Source organism: Zosterops lateralis, assembly GCF_965231275.1.
Source record: "Zosterops lateralis genome assembly, chromosome: 7".
Classification (NCBI taxonomy): Eukaryota; Metazoa; Chordata; class Aves; order Passeriformes; family Zosteropidae; genus Zosterops; species Zosterops lateralis.
Window position 1 is genome coordinate 30,692,893 of NC_139767.1, and position 21,874 is coordinate 30,714,766.

General features: G+C 39.2%; 1 protein-coding gene across 1 annotated transcript in view; it reads right to left on the bottom strand.

Moving 5' to 3' along the window:
- Nucleotides 1–21,874, bottom strand: part of DPP10 (dipeptidyl peptidase like 10) — a gene marked incomplete at its 5' end in the record, with an annotated part of 252,705 nt that overhangs the window by 33,543 nt on the left and 197,288 nt on the right. The window contains 6 exons of the mRNA XM_083864842.1: nucleotides 2,049–2,156; nucleotides 3,262–3,300; nucleotides 5,509–5,632; nucleotides 9,233–9,330; nucleotides 11,809–11,963; nucleotides 14,723–14,843. Coding sequence (XP_083720968.1) covers nucleotides 2,049–2,156; nucleotides 3,262–3,300; nucleotides 5,509–5,632; nucleotides 9,233–9,330; nucleotides 11,809–11,963; nucleotides 14,723–14,843 — 645 coding nt within the window. The remainder of the gene's footprint in view (nucleotides 1–2,048; nucleotides 2,157–3,261; nucleotides 3,301–5,508; nucleotides 5,633–9,232; nucleotides 9,331–11,808; nucleotides 11,964–14,722; nucleotides 14,844–21,874) is intronic.

A 21,874-nucleotide genomic window follows, 5' to 3' on the forward strand; every position in this document is an offset into this window, starting at 1 on the left:
CTCTGTGTCATTGACACATGCTTTCCTCAAGTGCAGTCAAAGAAATGTAGCCTGAGAAAGAGCATTTGTTGTAAGATTAAGAAATCAGCATCAGTGATTAAATTAAAGGAAGCCATTAAAATTTGCTTCTTTATCCCTGCAAGTCCACAGTGGTTCTGTTTTAACTTTCCTGCACATGAAAGCTGATTTCTGTCAACAGGCTGATGTCTCTTCTGAGTGGCACCAGAGAAAGAATGAGCATCCCAGAGTTACCCTTTTCAGAGAATTCCAGAGTTACCCTTTTCCATCATGGAAATGCTGTGAGCACCTGGGTACTGGTGATCTGCTGGCTGCTTTAAATTCTGCACCTCACCTGCTGTGCTGCTGTGGCTCTCACAAGGTGTGACAAACATCTAATGTGACAAAGGGCTTTATGTGCAACGGTTAATATACTTTTTATGCCTCTATGTTTGCTTTAGAAATAATGGACAATCAGATTAATGCAGTGTGTAAAACACATCATATAAACATATTCCCTGCCCTTTACTGCTCTGTATCAGCCCCATTACCACGCAGAATGTTGCTTACTGAAGAGTAATGGCTGATACATGGGATATCACATTTCCTTTTTCTCAGGAGCAGCTACATGCTTAAAAGCCAAATTCGTCATTGGTGATACCATTCAGATTAGTTTATTCATGCTGATGGCAGGCAAAATAGTATTTTTTTTTAGTTTTGGAGCTGCGCAGAATCCAGGGCTCTAATTCTGCCGAAAAGGGACAGAATACTAAATTCTGAAACATAAGCTTGACTTTAAATATTTCTGCAGGAATTAAATATGTGTAAAAAATTAGGCATGTACTTAATTACCTTAGTGAATAGGAGTGGGCTGAATCTTTGCTTAAACTTTTTCCTGAATTAGAATCAAGTTTCCTGGGCTTTTTAGTAGCAAGAAATGTCAGAGCCTACAAAGTTAAGGCAAATTTGATTGTATCTGTAACATCCTTGGGAATGCTGCAAGTGAACCTTCAGATCCAGAGCATTATTATTTCATGTATTTTAAAGATACTTATTCATACTGTGAAAGATACCAAAATAAGACTCGATTGACTAAATGGTTTTGCTCAGGTGTGAATTTTTATGTGGCTATTATATCAATACACCTTTACCAGACTGTCATCTGAGTTACTGTTTTCTTTAGGAAATAGAATTTGACATGCCTGTGATCCCTTTTATCTTCACTGACTCTTTCCTGATGTATTTACTCTAGTGAATGAGTACCTTTGTTCTTGTTTCTTCAGGTTAAACTGTCATTAAAGTTCTATTGTTCTTGTTCTGTCTGCAGTGCACTATGAATGTATTTCAGGCTTAATAATGTTCATACCAGAACACTGTCATAAAGGCAGATAACAGAGCTGCCTGGCACAAAGCTGCTATTTGGATGTTTTGGGTACCTTGGTAATCCCTCCTATGTCATATGGCTCTGCTAAAGCACCTGGATTGATGCTCTGATGATTTAAATAGATGCCTTGGAGTGTTCCGTTCCAGGGCATAATTTCCTTTATTAGTTCATCACAACTTCACACTGGTGACCTTCAAAGTCACACTGCAAATTTATCTTCTTTCAGATTCTTCTTTGGAAAAGGTAATGACCCTGGGAAATGGAAGCTGCTGAAAAACGTTGCAAAGGGTAATAAAAGTGTCCTAACTTCCACACAAATTTTAAGTTTGGTTATTGTCTCCCTTCACTCTTCTGTAAGAGCAGATTCTGAACAGACATTTAAAATTATTTTTTATTTAAAAATATGCATGTATAGTGCATTTAGAGAAGGTAGAATTAGTGTTTACTCTGGAAGAATTTATAAACATGTCCCACTGCACTGAGAGACAGCCCAGACAGGACAAGTGACCATGACACAGGTGTTCTGATTAAACTGAAGTTTAAGCCTTTGCCTGGGCCACAGCAGAAGTCCCAGATAACCAGTAGGATATTAAAATATCCTATACGTTACATTAAAAAACATATTAATCATAAGGATATATGGAAAGCAGCCTGAGCAGAGCCTTACCTGCACAATGAACATGGCTATGTGGTGGAACTCACCACGGCCGCCCTGCTTCACCGGCACAGTCATGAAGAACTTACTGCCATCCTTGGAGAAAACAGGTTCTTCATTCTGGAAATACAACGTTCTCTTAGTCTGGCACGCTTTTCACTACACTTCTTAACAAAAGATCAGCCTAAATTTTGTTGTTTCCTTGGTTTTGCTCTGCTCAGGAGCCAGTTGGAGAAAACACCCTGAGGTTTTAAGTATATTATGCTAAGTTTAACAAAAATGTGGTGGCTAAAGGTGAATATAGTTCATGCCATGAACTATTCATAGTTCATCCTGTACTCAAGCATGGATTACAGCCCTTGCAGAACTTTCCTTTCACAATGAAAGCTCTGGTAATCTCATTCCTAATGCAGGGGGACTGTCCAGGACAGTGTCCTTTACAGAAATACCAATAATGGCAGAGATAACTCCTACTGCTGAGGAGGAGAACAAAAGTTGCAATGGTTTGGACTCACTCAGTACATGTTTAACGCCCACTGATCTTGATAAAGTTGTATGGAAAAAATAAGCACATTGAAGTGATATTCTGAATCAGGGTTTTTACCACAAATTGCAGCCTGATGTGATACCATCTCTCCATGTCTAGCTTTGCACAGAAATATTAAAGGAAAGTGGCTTGCAATAAAAGCATTGGGGGTTTTTTTGTTAAAATGATTTCTCATTTGCACATTGCAAAATGAAGCCTGAAATGTAGTTTAAATAGAATGTGTTTCATCCAGTTATTGGACAGTTCTTCTGAAGCTATGAAAGTGGAATAATTGGCTGACATATTAGTTAAACATATTGTTCTGGGTGTGAATTGAGAAATATTTTACTTTCTCATTCCAATTATAGCCCATATGACCTCTAATCTTTGAACTCCTTCTGCCTTAATTTGGTGAGATCATTTTTAAATCAGAAACAAATCACAGTAAGTACGACATGCCTGGAATGGGATTCATCTGGTCTGTCTTCCACCATCCCAGACTTAGGGAGTTAATCAGCTGTTCATCTAAATGCTTACTGAACTGAATCCAGACAGACCAGAAACTGAAGGGAATATTGCCTCCAAAACCCTCACAGGTGCCTCAGGTTTTTATTAGCTTATAAAATAACACACAGTTAAATAAAAATGACAATGAAACAATTATGCATTATGCATCCAGAAATAGCATTTATACTGTACCTGCTTAGGAAGCCACAGGTCTGACTGCATTTCATATTTCTAAAAGAAAAAAAAAAAAAAAAAAAAGGGAAAATTGCTTTTATGGAATAGCTATAGATAAAAAATATTTCCCACATTCAGCAAAAGGTCTCTAGCTATTTCACGGGGTTTTTTTTTCTACTGTGTTACAATCTCCTTGTCTCTTTGCTGCCACTTGTGTGGAAACAAATGATAATTTAATTACAAAGTCAGCTGCTTTATGCAGAGTTTTTTGGTAGAATACCACAGGGGAATTAAGAATGCCATTTCAGTCCTTTCTGATTAGCTATCAAGAAGCTTTACACAGGCAGTTGTATTTGTTTTTTACCTCTAGGCATCATCTGACAACTGGAAATTTTAGGTCTTTCATCAACACTGGGCAAACAGCCAGATCAGGCTCAAATTGGGAGACCTTTCCAAATCACAATCCCATGCCTTAATGGATTGTAGTGGGGCATTAGTGATGAGAAAAAAATTAAAACAAATTATTGAGTTTTATTGTTCATTCTCATACTTCTCATCATGCCATCTGAAAAAAAAAAAACACCAAACAAAAAACAACAAAACAACCAAACACCATGCATGCATTGTTGGAAAAAAATATATATCAACTGCTGCAAATTGTCATAGTCACAGTGAAGTAATGAAAATTTATTAGCTATAGAAGAATCTGTATGTATATGGCCTGAAAAATGAAAATCTGTAGCTATTGCAGCAGTTGGTTTTACACATTCCTTTTTGAAACTGAGGACGTGTGCAACATCCTAGGGAGAAAAATAAAAGGTTTACAGCTGAAATCAAATGGTGTGATACAATGCTAAACTCTCACAATATTTACCCTTTCCTCATCCATTAGGGATTTCAAGAGCATCACCTTATCCCTGGGAGTGCAGGAACCCTCCATGATGAGCCAGGCCTGGGCTGTGCTCACAACAGTGAGAGTGCTCACCCCCCTAAAAATGTCCTTTGCTGCACTGTAAGTATTCTGGAGTGGGATTTCTCAGCGTCTCTCTCTTACATTATGCCCTGGATTACAGCTCCCTGGATACCTACATCCAACTAGTCCAATTGACCTTGGAGCACATAAAGGTTTCCCTCTCAGAAGCAGCTGCAGTGGTTCAGGACCAACTTTCTTAATAAAAAGACAAAAGGCTCGCAGAAAACAGGTGAAAAGCAACCAAATCTCCATGGTCACAATCTGAATGCATACACTGGGGGTTCATTCATAGTTTCTGACTGAGGAAAAGCACCCTGTAGCATGCAGCAAAAGAAGAAGACGAGCTCACAAATAATCTCTAACACTTCAATATGACTGACTTCAGTAGCAGACACTTTTGACTCAGAGGCCAACATTAATCACTCATAACCATTTACACTGCCAAATTACACCCTCTGCTTTGGAGCATCTGTTGGTACTGATATCAGCATGTATAGAAAATATTTATACTTTTAGCTGGTTCTGGGAAGAGGCTGTGACTCAGAATGGGAAAGCAGCCAAGTGCGTTCAAGACGCAAGACTGCCTGCGAAAACAGGGAGATGTAACACAGGAGTGTCAGGAGTCAAAGTCTGGGTCCAGGGGTGGAATGTGTCTGGATTCAAAGAGAAAAATGTATTTCAGTTTGGCTTGCATTCAAAAATATCCCTGTTGCCTTTCAATTTATTTTTTTCCTAAAGTTTTTTAATTCTGTGATCAAATTTGAAGGAGTTATAAGAATTTTACACCTTTTCCTTAAGTGTATGTAAGCTGTGAGAGACAGAAAGATCTAAAAACACTGCAGGGGGAGAGAGGAGAAACCAGTCAGCTGAAAATATCTGTCAGAGGACAAGCTTGTCACTGCTCTAGCTATATCCCAAGTACATGATGTTCAGCAACTGCAGCTTCCAATGAGGCTAATGAATGAACAAAGCTGAGTAATTCTGAAAATGTCACTCAAAGTTGCTAATTGCAGGAACTCATTTCCCCATATTTGGAATTTTCTCGCATCCATTTCCTCCCTGTTGACTAATTATATTCAGCTTGCAACTACTACATCTACAAACTGATTTCCAAATATCTTTTTCTGAATATAAAAACAAAATGCTGAAGAAACCTTGAAAAGAGACCTTGGGGAAAAAAAAAAAAAAAAACAAAAAACAACAACAACAAAAAAAAAAAAAAAAAAAAAAAAAAAAAAAAAAAAAAAAAAAAAAAAAAAAAAACCAACAACAAACAAACCCAAACAACTTACCCTGGTACAAGCTCCAGTTGTGGTTTCACAAACTGTAAGAATGGAGATATTCTGAGCTCTGTTTAACCATCTCACCACAGCCTTGGTGTTGCTTATCCATTTCACCATGGTGATATAATATTCTCTAAGCAAAACATTTGAAAACACAATGTTCAGGTCACTGATATTTCAGATTAGACTTAAGACTATATATAGCAGTTCATTCAAATGCTGAATTTGTACTGCATGACAGTGCCAGTATTAAAGGATGGAGAAAATAACCCCAAATGTCCAGCATCTGTGTTCCTACAAGTGGGATGGCTCAGTCCTTCACTGTGATGTTCCCCTGGGAATTTTTTGCATATATACACAAATTTTGCCAACTGTGAAACATATGCTTGCAAATACACATGAACTGTGTACTTTCCAGCCAGCTTAGAAACAAGCACTGAATTCCAACAGAAGCCAGGATTTTTCCTACAACAAATAACTTCAGATGACACACATTTTTGCAAAATAGTCCAGTCCTACTGCCAAAGGAAAAAAAAAAAAGTTCTGTAATATTAGAGTGCAGCTAGAGCCCACTTCAAAATTATAAAATAACAGGTATTTCATAACAGGACTTCTGGATAAAAGGGTGATCCCTCTCACTATCAATGTGTTCCTGTCTCTGTTTTAACAAACAGCTCATAATATCAGCCAAATTGTCTGTCCCTCACCAACCCTGGCTGAGCACATGAGGCTTCCTGAGCCCATGGTATGGAGGGTCTGGGTTCTAGGGTTCAAGTTCAGGTATAGTGGGGGTCTAGTGTTCTAGGGTTCCAGGACTCCATGGAGTTTGGGTTCTAGGGTTCTAGTTTGGGTGTTGGGATTCTGGTGCGGGATCAGGTCTGGGTTCTAGGGTTCAGGTTCTAGTTGGGGTTCTGGTTCAGGCCTGAGTTCTTGGGTTCAGGTTCTAGTTGGTTTCTAGGGTTTGGGTTTTAGGGTTCTAGTGCTCTAACATTCGAGGGTTCAGGTTCTAGGGTTTTAGTTCGGGTGTTGAGGTTCAGATTTGGGTTCAGGTCTGTGTTCTAGAGTTCAGGTTCAGGTTCTAGTCAGATTCTAGGGTTCTAGTTTGTGTTCTAGGATTCTAGTGTTCTTAAGTTCTAGACAAAGTTCTGTGGTTCTAACATTCTAGTTCAGGTTCTAGGGGTCTAGTGTTCTAGCTCAAATTTTGGGGGTTCAGTGTTTTGGGTTCTAGTTGGGGTTCCTCCCTCCTCCCAAGAGCCTGCTGGGCTGTCAGGCTGGGGATGTTAAGAGAGGACCTGTGGCAGTCTGTCACCCCAGCCCAGCTATTTCCTTCCCTCCTCCACTGGTGGCAGCTGGCAGCTGAGCCCAGCTGAGTTATGTGCAACAGTGGAATGAGCTTGTCTGGAAAAAACTCACACTCCCCTTTAAAACAAGGGGCTTAGCTTGAGCATAATTAGGCTTTTAATCTATTACTGATAGAGATCTCATTACTCTTTGACAACAGGCTTTTAATTATACATTCAAAAGCCTCCTCACTGGATCAAAGATGCTGAGCAGCTGCAGAGCTGCACACAGGAGAGGCAGAGACAGGAGTGCACTGTGCCTTCACCCAGCCTGGTGCTGTGTTGGCAGAACACACCTCAACAGCCCAGCATGCACAGATTCCTCTGGCTTTCACACCTGACTTCTAATAAAACAGATATTTTCACATCTGGATACCAGAAGGATAAATAGAAATGGGGACTTCAAGTGTGTTCTGAGTCTGATATTTATCTATTTTTTTTTCCTTTTTATTTTTTTTCTTCTCTTTAACAAATGTTTAATCTTACTGAGGGGCAAAAATGCACACACAAGTAAAACAAGATCTACAATGACACCGGGTGACACAAGCAGGAGAGCAATCCAAGCTCTTCAGGCTCTACTTTACACACCTCCAGTTTCTTCACAATCCCACTTTAAAGAGGAAAAGCAATTGCATTCTGGATTAAAGGACTGAAGCAAAATATTAAATTACATTTGTCACTGAAGAAAACATAACTGTACACATGAAATGCAAGCACCAAGGGGGAAACAGTAATTGCACGAAATACAACCACGGATCTGAAGGAAGACTGTCAGGCTGTTTGTAGTATTAACAGTGCATAGTAGATGGTAAATTCTTCTATAGAATGAAACTTTCAGGAGTAAAATTTACAAGTGCTATCCCTATCTTTATATCAGAATAGCCTCAACACGACCTAGGAAATACTACCAAGCACCATTACAGGATCCCTAAAAGAAGAAAATGAATTTTTCATTGAATTTATAAATTGAATTTTTCATTGAATTAAAACTTACATGAAGTTCCCGGATGCCCTAAAAATCAGGAAAACAGTTTTATGTCTTCAAAGGTCCTATACCAGACACAATTTGGTACAAGTTGAGAATCTGAATGTTCCTTTTTGTGGTTAACTAACAGAATCTCTTTCCCCTCCCTTTTCCCCCCTCCCTTCCCATTTCTGTGGTTTCTCTGTGTAGAATCTCCCCATAACAGCATGTGGTTATGACCTGTACAATACCAATTTCTAAAATGTTTCTGCCCTGAAAGAGCCTTAAAACTATATGGGACAATGAACCATTCAATTTAATTCTGAAAGTCTCCCATGACTTATTTACTAATGACTCCATAATGAAAGGGTTAGAAAAGCACTGAAATAAATTGACTGCTAAAGGTAGCTATTATTTTTACTAAAAAAGCTAATACTTTGGGAAAAAACCCTCCCAATCATTACAAGCTTCAAATATTTTCATTCTAGTAAAGCCTGTTTAAAGCACATTTTTCATACCTCTATACATGTTGATATATGGACATATATGGGTTGATGACCAGTGCAAAGACCAGTGAAATCCTGAGTCAAATTCACAATTTATAGTAAAACTGGCTCACAGTTATACAATCTTTCTAAGTTTAACAGCATGGAAATAATACCTTTATAGTTAAAATGAGTAAGAATTTAACTTTTCTTTTCCCTAGGTTTAAATAGATTTTCTCAGTCTTCTCATGCACTAGCAAGCCAGAATTTGAATCAATTGATCAACAACAATATCTTTATCAAGAACTGGCAAAGATAATCAAAGATTTGCCTTCAGTTTCAAGAAGACAAAAAAAGTTTTAAGATACTGACATTCATACTTGAGGTTACTAGTAGTTTCCATCTGCTGAGGAGGCAGAATGAATCCGAAAACCCTGAAGTGAAACCACAACATCTGAACAACATTTTCAAGATTATCTTTTTCTTGGGGATCTTGTCTTACACATTGCTTTCTTGCTTAACTTCTTTGAGCCTTCTGACACTTAAAATTCAACTTTAATGCCATTAAGGAAAGTGAAGATGCTGATCTTGATGGCAAGAAATCTCTTTCAGATCTTATAGCACTGTTTAAATTAATGAAGGGTTAGCGAGCAGTAGCAGACTTTGTTTTTTAGTAGTGGCCCATCAATAGAAAGAAAATACTTAAAAATGCTCAACTCATTCAAAATAATTTCTCTAACACAATCAGTAAGCATTCCAGTTAACATTAATAATTGCAAGGCATAATTCACTATTAAATTATTTCTGCAATAAATTAGAGTACCTCAATTTGTGTAGAATTGAGAGTTACACCAGCCTAAGATTGTTTGTAACAGCTGTGAGTAAGTGGTCACTGTTAATATTCTGATTGTTACCAAAAAACATTTCATCATGAAGTTTTATACCTTGACTTAAAGCTGTCAGGTGGCATCAGTTCCAGGGTGTGTGCTGGTCCATACAGATTGACTACAAACAGCTTTACTGTGGGGTTTGTTTGACCTGCCTTTGGAAAAGAAAAGAAAGAAAAAAAAATAGGAGTTTTAGAGGCACTGAATCAGTGACAGCTAAGCAGACTCACTCGTTAACATAATTCAGTATCTTTATCATAATGAAAAGTTATTAAAGTTCAAGTATCTTAAATCTGAAACATTAATCCCATAGCCATATGAATCACACAGATAAAAAACATGAAGTGTTAAGTGATTCTCTCACCACCCTTTCCTGATGGAAGACCTTCCTGTGCAGAGCAAGTGACCAGCCCTAGAAGTGGCTTTGCCCAGTTCAGTGAAATCAGCTGCCAAAACACAGTCAGTTCCTGACTCTGCAGGTAAATCCAGCCTCCAGCTAAGCCTTTTTTCAGATGTTATTATTCCTTCTGAGAAGCTGCACTGCCTCAGTCTGGGACAGCATTCCTCCTCTCCCTCCTCTCTTTTTCCTTACCATTTTCCCCTCAATCTTCCTTCCCTTGTTTGCTGAGCTGAAAATCTCAATTTCTGGCCTGGACCAGGAGGCAGCTGCTCTGGCAGGCCAGCTCCAAGGGAAACAAAATGCTTCTTGTTGCTAAAGGGGAATAACGTGGCAGTTTGATGGATGTCCACTGGGAAGAGTCTGATAAATCCTGAGGAGCTATGGGGAGGTGGGGATCATCCTTCTCCCATAACATGGCTCGGTACTAAGGGATGCTCCTGAGATGAAGAGAAAGCAATGGAAATAGGAAGAGAGGCTCTGAAGGGCTGCAAGGAGGTGCTGCTGCTCCCACATCCCTGTCCTAGACATGCTATCCCCAAGTTCCAGTTTCATGTCACAGGAATTACACTGCATAACACCCCTGGGACACAAAAAATGAAGTGTGTTCCTCAGTGGGGCTGACCCTTGTTTAATGCTGGAGGGAAAAGGTAAAAATCACTGATTCTACAGATTTATTGCAGTAAACAACAAAGTTGTATACTTGGCTCTTCACAGGCTGAAATTCACTCATAAATTCCTTTTAGAAATTAGGTTTATCTCAAAATAAAGTCTGAATGCTGTATCCACTCATTTCTGGGTGGAATGGAGGACAACGAAGTGGCATTTGTGTGCTTTTAACACCGCTAGGGTGAAAAAAATGCTCTCAAAACTATTTTTTTAAGAATACAATTTGTGTGCATGACATGTACACAGACATGGGTGAGCATGTTCCAGAGCTCACAAAAGCATGTGTGTTTCATTTTATTTTATTTCTTAATCCTAGTTATAATTTTCTCTGATGGTTGCACTCTATAATAAAGACCAAATCTTTTTGCAATCTCTGTTGCTACACCACCAGCTTCATTACCAATTAATGATGTTTAATGAGTAGCTAAATTTGTATTAAATGGAGACATTAAATAAAGATAATGTTTTTTCATTAATGAGATTACTGAAGTAGCATTGTGCATCACTTTTATGCTGAATTGTTAATGAAATAGAATTACTCCTTTTTCGTTTACAAAGCTGACTTAAAAATATTCCTTATTCTTTTCTTTGCTGTGTCACTCAAGGCCTCTTGCTAATGCAAGTATTTAAACTACCTCTAAAATTACTGTTGTTTCATTATTTCAGAGTAGTATTTCATAGCACAAATATATTCTTCTATTTATATAAAGTATGTTATTGTTTCATAGTACCTGGTACAGTCTAACTGTTCAGCCACCAAGAATGAAGGTTCATCACCAAAAAGCAGTAGCAAGAATAGCAAGGTAAGAAGAATATTTTCTAAAGCTCTCAATGAACTTCCCCTGAAATGCCAGAGGAGTAATATATGAGTGGACCTGTCAGAAAGGAACCCAGGCACTTTGAAACTGTGTGCAAGGGCTGGATAAACTAAACAGCTGGAAGATCAAAGCAACAGATCTGGAGTCACCTCACCAGAAAATCCCCAGAAAATGAGAAGTGATTTCAGGCATTACCCCTGTCGGGGCTGTTCTTTCACTTTCAAAAAAAAAAAGTAAAAATCATTCTCTAAATCTTCTAAAACACTGATAGTTTTCATTTCTTTTTTTCTCTTTTTTTCTCTTTTTGCTGGCCCTGAAAATGTTACTGTGGTTTATCTTATCCAATGCCAGTCTGTCACATTTATTAATAACAGCACAATCTGCTGAGATCTCTGTATCTGGGAAGGAACTTGCCCTGTGCTCTGCACACAGAGGGTCTGACTCCAGCGCTGCTGTGGCTGCATCTTTTTCCTACACAGTCCTTCAAATGCATCACCCTTCTCTCTGAGGTGCTGGATTGATTTTACCAAGCCAAAATATCAGTGATGAAATCACTTCAAATTAGTTTCTCTGATGTCCCCTCACCCAATAATTTCAGTCAACTGAAAAAAAAAATGTAATTATTTCCTGAAAAGCATAATGAACAAAACCATCCTCTGTTACTGTCTGGAAACACTCTTTCCACATGGCTGAATATTATCAGAAGAGGAGGTGGGGGTTGCATTCGCACTCACTCATTCACAGCTTACCTTAGGGTATGGATACTGCTTTCCCTTTGGGTACAGACCTCCCGTGAACCGGGGAATGACCATGTTGGGCACCAGAGAGTCATTGATGGTCAGGAAGGCCAACCTTTCCCCGTCTGGAGACCACCAGTGGGCAATGTGGGAATGAAGAAGTTCCTCTGCAAAACCAGATTTCCTTAGGGTCCATAAAAACACTCACACATAAGTGTCCAGCTTGTTCAGCTGGCACCAAGTTATTCTCCCTCTTCCAATTTGAAATGTGTCTGTGGTAATTTCAGTAATTTCATATCACTCTGGGTGGAGTGGTTGGATAACAAGGACCAAGCTTTAATCATTTTCCTCAAATGCATACTTCCACTAACATCAATAAATCATCTAAACATGAAAGATGATTGTGACATATGCTTAGTTCTATTGCATTCCAATACATGTGGATTACTTAAATTTTAAATAATACTAAATGGTTGGTTTGGGGTATTTTTTTGGGATTGCCAATTCTTCTCCTCTTAATATAGAATTTCAGTATACCTTATTTTTCTGAGTTGTGGCACCTGATAACATGCAGATCTTTACAGAGTCATATTTACATAATAATTTTGAAGTGCAATATTATGATTTTCTTGTCTCAATCTAGTGGATAGCTTTAATTCTTGGGAAGTTCAGTTTTTCTGGAGTGAAACTTTTTGAAAATCTGAACCAGACTTTTATTTTTATCCAAATTTTATTTGCTTTCCAAATGAATCCAATTCTCAAGAATGTCACTCAATGTTTTCTTACATTTATTGTCATTGTATATCACAGTCAAAAGAAACAAACCAGAAACAACCACAGGAACAGAATCCAAACTCCTGGAATCCCAATACAGCAGCTCCTGAGCAATTCTGAATTCTCCCTGTACAAGCCTTCTGCTTCCAGCTGTGTGAAGACTTAGAATTCTCATTATGCATTTGATATGTTGGCTTGCTTAGTAAGGATTTTGTATTTAAATCTAAAGAATTTGGCTGGAAAACTAATTGAGAATAGTGTACTAAGGGAAAAGACCTGGCTGCATACCTAATTTGAGAGCCTACCTAAAAAAACTGCTTAAACTGTCAATAGAGACTCTCCAAGTTGCTAATCGGATTCTGAGGGTTCTGAAGCAGCTTAATGGATTGAATCATCTAGGGTTAGGTGAAATGAAGCTGGGACCTATATTCAAAGTCATATATTCTGGGTCATGCTTCTCTCCCTGGCTGGATAACTAAAACCTTTTACACAGGAGAAGAGCAGAGAATGAACGGTGAATATCGGATAGCAAAAAAAATCACAATTATGTTTGCTTTAAAATATTACTGTTTGCACTTAGGCAAGGTTATTCACACAAAGAGAAGCTATTCCCAAATGTTCTGTAAGGTAAAACGCTAATAACAAACTCATGAAATGATAAAAGAAAACAAATGAGGTCAAAGGAGGAAGAGTCCTCGAGTGAACTGAAAATCTCTCAACTTCACCTGGACAACATTCATCCTGCTCAGCTTTTGATGCTGTTAAAATTCTCTGCTGAAAGTGGAGCACTGCTCTAGGTGAATGGGAAAGGAGCAGTGAGCTCCTTCATGCCAACAGACCTTGGGGTTCTCCAGCATGCACAGAGAGAACCCCCTCCCACCCTGACCTCCATGGTGTCAGAGCTGGGAAAGGCTCCCTGCCTGCAGCCCTGGGAACCCAGGGAGTTTTCTGCAAGTCAGGAAATGCAACATCCCACTTGGGACCAAAAAACTTGGAAAACAAGGAGCAAAGAAGTCTCTGTCACTTAAAGTAGGCTTTAGGACATGCTTCATGAGGAAGCATGAGATCATCTCCCACAACCCCTCAGTAACTTTCTAGTCCCAAACTAGAAAACTTTTGTTCTCCCAGCTATGACTCTTATTCACTTCACTTTGTTTTAGCAAAAACTTGATATACTACATCAACTTTGATGAGCTATATCTGCTTAAATTCTTCAATTTGCATGCTGTCGTGTTGGGTTTTAAGATTATTAAGTGCATGCAAAATGATATTCCATTTAAAACATGTTCTTTTGTTTTGAAATGTGCTGCCACATTAAAACATTTCAAAACACTAATGGAAACCTTGGAAATGGGAAACTATCAGATACAGGCTGAGGGATGCAAATCACCATTCTAACTTTAGAGTTCACTTGGGCAGAGATAAAAAAAAAATCCCCACGGTGAGCTGTTTGCTCTTAACTACTGCAATGCCAAGAAGTGTGGATAGACCATTTTTAAAGTGAAGTTCCATGCTGTATGGCATTAACACCATTCCTAAAAAACTCTTCACACAAGAGATTCTACACCTCAGGTAACTGAGTATTTAACATGAAGCTCTTTATCTATAAAATACATGAGTCCCATAGCAAGAGTAGCTGAAATGTATATTAATTTTAAGCTGCTATACCAAGCTACATAATCTGCTCCCTTTTAAAATTTTCTTTTCCTTGAATTTACCATTATGTTAAAAGCATTTTGAGCACAGAGAGAAACATTCTGTGGTACTGGCTGTAGAAGATGGACTGAGTTATCCCTCACTCAGATTTGTGTTCCCTCTTCTCTGGGGATGTTTTAACTGTAAATGGATCATCACTGTTGTCCCTAAAAGCAGCAAACGGAGCCCTTTCCCTGCTCACTTTTACATGGTGCCAACTGTTCGTCTGCAACACTCTGGCTGGAAATGAATTCCTCTTTCTCAGAAAACACTGCTGCATGCAAGCCAGCAGCCAATACAAAGAATGAGCAGATACAAAGGCAATCCTGCAGGAAAATGAGAAGGGAAAGGAGCAAACCCAACCTCAGCATTTTCTGAAATGAACAGATTTGTGCTGTTGGGTCTGTACAAGGACCTTTCATCTGTTTTAATAAACAGAGATATTAGTCCAGCTTACCTTCATACAACCAGTCTGCAATTCCATTAAAAATAATTCCTTCTTTTCCTGAGGATGTCAGGCGCAATGAGCTGCTCTTTACATCAGGCTGATAGTAGATGTTATTTTCAAATATATAAATCTGGATGAGGTAAGAGAGACGGAGAGAAAAACCAATGTTTTGGTAGATAGAAATGAATGTTCAGCAATGAATACATAATTTCCTCAGGCTCAGAACACTCTACAGAATAATTCAGCATGAGTTTCCACCAACATTGTCTTCATATTCCATTTTATTACAAAATTGGTCAAACTAAACAAACTTTTTAATACTTATGGCAAGCAAAGCCTTCCTTTAGATTGCCTTTCCAGTTGAAATATTTCTATTCATTTAAAAAAATATTATTACATTCCCCAAAATCATACAGGAGACAAGTTTTACAACAGCTGAATGAATAAAGAAATTTTCATCTGGTTTTCTAACTGTAAAATGAGACATAATTCTGTAAGGACATACAGGATAGTACATACACCATAAATACAAGTTACAGCTTTATATCATGGTGCGAGAACACACTGGAGAAGCAAAACCAAATAGCAGCCTGCAGTTAACTTTTCTCAGCTTGCTGATGACTTCTGACTGACACACCAATATTTTACCTCAAGTGTACTATATAAATGCTCTCTATTTTTCAAGTCTGGGCTCTTCATCCTCCTTTTTCCTTCTTCACTGCCACTCATTAGCCTTGTCTGCTCTTCTTTCCCTGCTCACTTTGTTGCAAAGGGTACCGAGTTCACTCATTTTGTGAGGCTGAGCTCCAGGTTCCATGACAAAGTGCAATAAATCATAATGGCCACTTGTGCACTTCCACAGCTTAACACAAAAATCAAAGCAACAGCAAGATTATGCACCACCTCAATTCACACTGAGAAAAGGCATCTGTGACAGGGCTAAAGAAGCCAAATGCCACAGAAATTTTTGTTACACCATTTCAGCACTGTACACTGATATACAGTGTCTCAGGGAGTGTAAAAAGAAGTAAATGTATTTCCACCAAAGACTATTTAAAAAGCCTGGTCATTTATTATTCTCTCATACTTCTATAATAAACAACTTATGGGAAAATACTAACCAAAGAGCAAAGTTTTATTATCACTATTACTGCTGTTCCCTTTGCTTCTAAATTACCATCTGAAATAGATTTCCCTCTGAGTCCCCAAACTAATGATTTTTAACAGTAGCCACTTGATGATTTCTGCTGCAGAAAGCTATAAAGCTGAGGTTTCTTCATACCATGAGCAATGCAATGTTTTTAACCATTACTGGGAACTGGGTGTGACTTGGAAGTAAGTCCTTTATGGTCAGAATTCAAATCTCAGCTGTGAGCTCAAAACTAAGGCAAAAACTGTTGAACCAGTTTGAATACTCCACAATGTACTGAGCATTATATTGGTACAGAGATTTTCTGGGAAGCTGATGTATCACCCAACATCTACTGCCAAAGAAAACAACAGTGAGAGAATGCTGGATATATCAAGCTTTTGAAATAACATCAGCAAGAACTTCCTGTAAATGTGTGTTTCCACACTAAAAATGCACTTTTATTTCTAATGTAAAAGAAATTAATATAATCAAAACCAAGGAATGGTTAACTGCTTAACCAAGAAAACCAAAATAATTTAGCCAATTATTTGTTATTTATGTCAACTAAAATTATTGCCATCAGACTCCATTACAGGTAGACTAAGTAGTGAATCACTCTAATGACTATTGCTTCTTGTGAAGCAATTTCTTACAGCTGACAATCTCTTCTTATTTAAACAGCAGCTTTCAAGAGGTTACAAAAAAGTCTGTTTGGTCAAATGATTCGATTTTATTTAATCTTCTTGAATTAAAATAAATCAATTTAATTAATTTTTGAAGCTCAGGAGGCTGATTTTTGCTTCCCTCCCCCCTTTTCAGGCTGTTAGTGTTCTTAATGGTGAAGGTACCCACATTGTCTTGTCTCTGCAGTGAAAATTTTCATTTAAAGTGATCAGTGACAAAGTACAGGATTAAGAATTACTTGTTTTATGACTGAACCCTGAGAAGGCTTTTAATCCTGTTATTACTACTTAGCAGGAATTGCTAATTCCATTTGACAGATCTCAGATAAGTAAACATCTCTGAAGGATACTCACTGTTGGGCCACTGATTGTGGCTGTATCATCTTTATTCCTCATTCATTTCACAAAACAGCTTTGGCTCCATCCTAAACCAGTTCTCAGTCACCCTCTGAACATCCTCACAATCTTAGTCTACTCTATCATCCAAAGTTTCCCTTCTTCCTTTCTTTTCACTCCTGAAACATGTTTCTTCAACTTTGAAAGCTGCTCCAAACATCCTTTTTTTTTCTTTAATGTACCCATTGGAATATTTTAAAGTTCTTGAAAAACTTCAGCCATGCAGCAGCTTGAGCTAGCTGATTACTTACAAGCCTTGAGCTCACTGATTACTTGAATTTGACATTTAGAAGGAGGAATTCACATTCCTTTGCAGAGCATTTATGAAATACAACCATTTGTGTTCCTGAACACAACTATACTGCACATAAGTGCAGGTGGATGAGAGGTTGGTGCTCTGGTGTGTGTGGCTCTGCACTCACTGCCTGCAGCATTCAAAAGATCAATATCCCAAAGCCTGTGAATCATCTTAGAAAGATTTGCCATTATGGTTAGTCATTTAATCTCATCTGCCATTTTGAATATTTGTTCTGTTTCAGGAGGTGCCATTTGGAAAAGCCCCTGGACTGCTGTTTGCAGGACAGGAATATGCACCCTCCCTACAGTGACAGAGCCTGAGCCCTGCAGCAAGGGCTGCATTCCCCCCACCCCTAACCATGCCAAAGGGCTCATCTGTAACTGTTTAACCCGTTCACCACTGGGAAATAAGGACTTGGGAGTTAAAATTCTTCTGCAGCAAAACAGGCAGCAGAGGCACAACAGAAGTGACAACATTTCTGTGAAGGCTACTTAGGCTACTCTCATGGCCTGAGAGGCTCTCACTTCTCCCTCAGTGAATGCAGGCAGTGGATTCAATCCAGCACAAGTACTTTGTGCAGCCACAGAGCCCAATCTCCCATTAGCTGGTAGCCAAGAGAGGAATTTCCAAAAGGCAGACTCACTTTGAATTCTTCTTCCCAGTGTAATACTTACATGATACAAATGTACCTTACACATAGCTCTAAAATACTGAAATTTTAGCAGATAATACTTTGAAATTAATTCTATTCCCAAGATTGTGAGTAGATCCTGCTTGCTTTTGTCTTGTGCTTGCATATACAACACCAGCCAGCAGCAAAAGGTGGTGAATGTGAAGTGGCTTTAGGAGGAAAACAGACAGTGACTTTATTTTATGTGAATTACCAAGAGCCCATAAACTGAGAGTAGAAATGGAACTATTCTTCAGCTGAAACATGTAAAAATCTCTAGCTCCAGATGAAGGGAAGTCCTTAAATGCCAAGCCCTCCCTTCTCTGCACAACACTCAAGATCCTTTTCTTTGCTTCAGGTATTTTTCTCTTTCTTGCTCAATTTAAACATCACCACCAATGCTTTCTGATGAAATCTTACAATTCTGCTTAATGCTGCACTAAAATTTATTTCAAAACTTTTTCTTTTTCAAAAATGCAGAGACTAGATGAAAATTTTTATTTTTTAAGAGGCAGCTGCTCCTGCTGATTACTTGCAGTACAAGAATACCTGGAAGTTGAATTTATGACCCACAATTTGGTTTTCAAAATGGAGTGAAAGAGAGAGCAAGTGGCTGGGAGAGAACTCAGACAGCTACATTTCCTATAAGAGAGACTGAAACTCTCAAACACTGCAAAGGTAGATAACAAATCACGACCCTGGGATAAGAATAATTGATCAGAACAAACAAAAACAAACAAATCTTTGGAGCACAAATCCCTGCAAACAAATGTGCCTTACCTGACTTCAGCAAGTAGAGCTAAAGATGTACCCAAAAGTTTCTAGGAAGGGGACTTCACATACTCCATCACTTTGTATATTGTGTTTTGAGCAACATCACATAAACCAAAATTTCCCTTGCTGGTCTCTCTCCATTCAGGTATATGGGAGCAGGTAATAGTAAAAGGCTTTTTCTTAGTATACACTTGGGTCTATTTACTACATCACAAGTACTAAAATGTTGACTGCAACTACTGAATCTTCCTAAACTGCTAAAAATGGAGTAGCTACTTGTGTATCAGACAGGTATTCTCAAGAATACATCAGTGACTTTGTGCCCAAAAAGCTTTCACAGCTTTCAGGTATGATGATAAGAAAGTAAATTGAAAAAAGCACAAAGTGGAACCAGGATATGCTATTGTATGTGGAAATTATTATGCTTTTTTTAACCTCTTCTCTTCTACCCATCTTTCATGAGTATCTTTAAATTATTTAAAACAATTTTTAGCTGAGACCCTCAGCTAATAATGCTGCAAATGGGGATAAATGTCAAATTCTATTGCCTTCAAAATTATCTGACTTCGTTCTCTTAGAGATTTTGCCCATCAAGTCTTAAATCAAACAGAGAAAAACCCCACAGAATTTCTTTATTTTATTAAATATTTTCCAATTAATGAAAAACACCTGCAAGAACGTTTTGGATTAGTGAGATATTAATTCTTGGTAATGATCAAATTTATTTCCACCGACTGTGAAGGATTTGAGGCCCTGCTTGCTCTAATGTTCTACCTCAGCACTAATCCATCTCATTCTTCCACATCTGGCATCCTCTAAACCACTTTTTTTCATAAACCTTCATCTAAATTAATTCCTTCCAAAACACTTATTTACAGTTTGCAACATGTTTCACAATTACAGGATTTTCAGGCTGGGGTCTGGAGCAGAGCACCCAGGCCGAGTTGGCTGCAGATGGCAGACAGCTGTGAAAACAGAGACATCCACTCCCCAGCTGAACAGCAAACCCAGTGCCAGGAGCTGGAGAGCCCCCCCGTGTGTCTTTAATCATTTCAAACACTACAGGCAGAGAAAAGCTGCTAAATTACAGAAAAATGCTCCACTTTTTTTTTTCCTTTTGGTTCTCTACTGAAGTTTCCTGCATGGCACATCCACGGTCAGTCCCTCTCTGATTGCAGGGCAGCATTTCAGGGACAGCAGGAGCCTTTTCTGCTCCAGCTGGGCAGCAGCAGCAGCCTGCCCAGAGCTGATGGAGGTCACTCCAAAGCCAAATGTTTTAGGTGGAAGGAAAGCAGAGCTGGTCTGTTCAGCCTGGAGGAAGAGGAGACTGAGGGGAGATCCCACTGCAGCGAAACTTCTTGGTGAGAGGAAGAGGAGAGGCAGACATTGATCTGTTCTGTGTATTGACCAGGGACAGGACCTAAGAGAATGGCCTGAAGTTGTGTTAGGGGAGGTTTAGGTTGGGTATTAGAAGAAGGTTCTTCCCCCAGAGGTTGGCTGGGGAGTGGGACAGGCTGGAAGGAAAGAAACTCTGGAGTGTGGCTACAGGTGCTGCATGCCTTTACATGGATTCATCACCTTGTTCAAGTAAAGTGCCAACCAAACTCTAAAAGCAGACACAGCTGGAAAGGAAACGAAGTCACCTGTATTTATACATCTTTGGTTAGAAAAAAATCAGTACAACAAGCACTGGTCTCTTTCTGTACTGGTGAGAGCTCTACCTCTCTCATCAGATTCTTCCACAGAATCTGGGACCAATAAATAGATAAATAACTACTCCAATCTGGAACAACTTCAGCACTCCCACTTAATACCCCAGAGAATGTGATAGTCTTCCTTTCCTTTCACACTGAAAATATGAGCTATGACAAGGCTCAGGAATTGCTGATTATGCCCAGAAGGAGACCTTGAGGTATTCAGGGAGATGCTTCTGCTGCAGAACTCCTGCAGCTGCTAATGACAGCAGAAAGACATCAACCCACAACCTCCTCAGGCAGGCCAGCTCCTGCTCATTCCTGTGTGACCTTGGCAAGGACACACAGGCCACTCCTCTCTGGGCCAGCACAGGTGTGCTCAGAGCCCAGCACTCCATGGAACACAGCTCTGAGCTTTCCTTGTGGCTCTGCAGAGGGGCAGGAACATTCCTGCTGCAGAAACCAGACAGCTCACACAGCTGCCCCTCAGCACAGGCCACACCTGTTGCAATGTGCATTTTGGGTTTTCTAAAGTTCTGTATGGTTTCTGCTATTAAGTTCTGTAATAGTTTATCCCTACCAACCTCCCTTCCCAAATCCCTGTATTTTCCCCTTACAATGGCCTCTCCCAGTCATTGTAATCTTCCCTGATAAGACCCATTGACAAACCCTAGTGCTTGAATGCTCTGGCAAAAGCTGGTGACTCAGCCAGGCTTCAGGTATCCCCACTCCCCTTTTGCCCCAAAATGGCCATGCCAATGCCCCCTGTTCCTAAGTCACTCCCCTTCATTCCCAAAGGTAAAGCCCCTTGTACTTAAGGGCAGGTAAGCCCTAGAAATCTTCACTTGCACCTGGGCTTTGGGCCTGAATAAACCTTCCTGGTCACCAAGTGTGAGTCCACTCCTTCTTCCAGCTGGGAACATGTCTCCATCTGGGATCTGGACCCACAGGAATAACTCATTTCTATGGTTATCTGAAGAGCAGGGCTGGCCAGAGAACAGCTCAGAAGAAACCATATACACCAGGCCTGCTGCTTTCCTGAGCATTCAGCAAAATTCCGTCCCTTCTTGTGAGACTGCCAGCCAATTAGTTGGATAATTAATTCTTCAAAAGCTTCAAGATGCTTTTCCATCTGGGCTTGCCTCTTACCATTTGTTCTGTCTCCTGTCTTACCATACATTAGCACGGGCCAAATCCAGCTGCCCCCAATTCGCTAAGATTTCCAGATTAAATATGTTTTCTCACTAAAAACCATTAATACAAATAATATCAGCTATTCATGAGCAGAACAAAGTCAAATAAAGAATATTTTCTTAGTTGCCCTGCAAATATTGTACTTTGCTCCTCAGAGATTAAACCACGACTTCTCTAGTTCCAGGGATGGTGCTAAGTTTATATTGCATGATAGCATGTATGCACACATATATATTGAATATATACAAAGAGTTGATACTCTTTTGTTGTAGAACATATGGAAAGCCCAGCACAAAAAAATGGTCTTGCATAGAAGACAT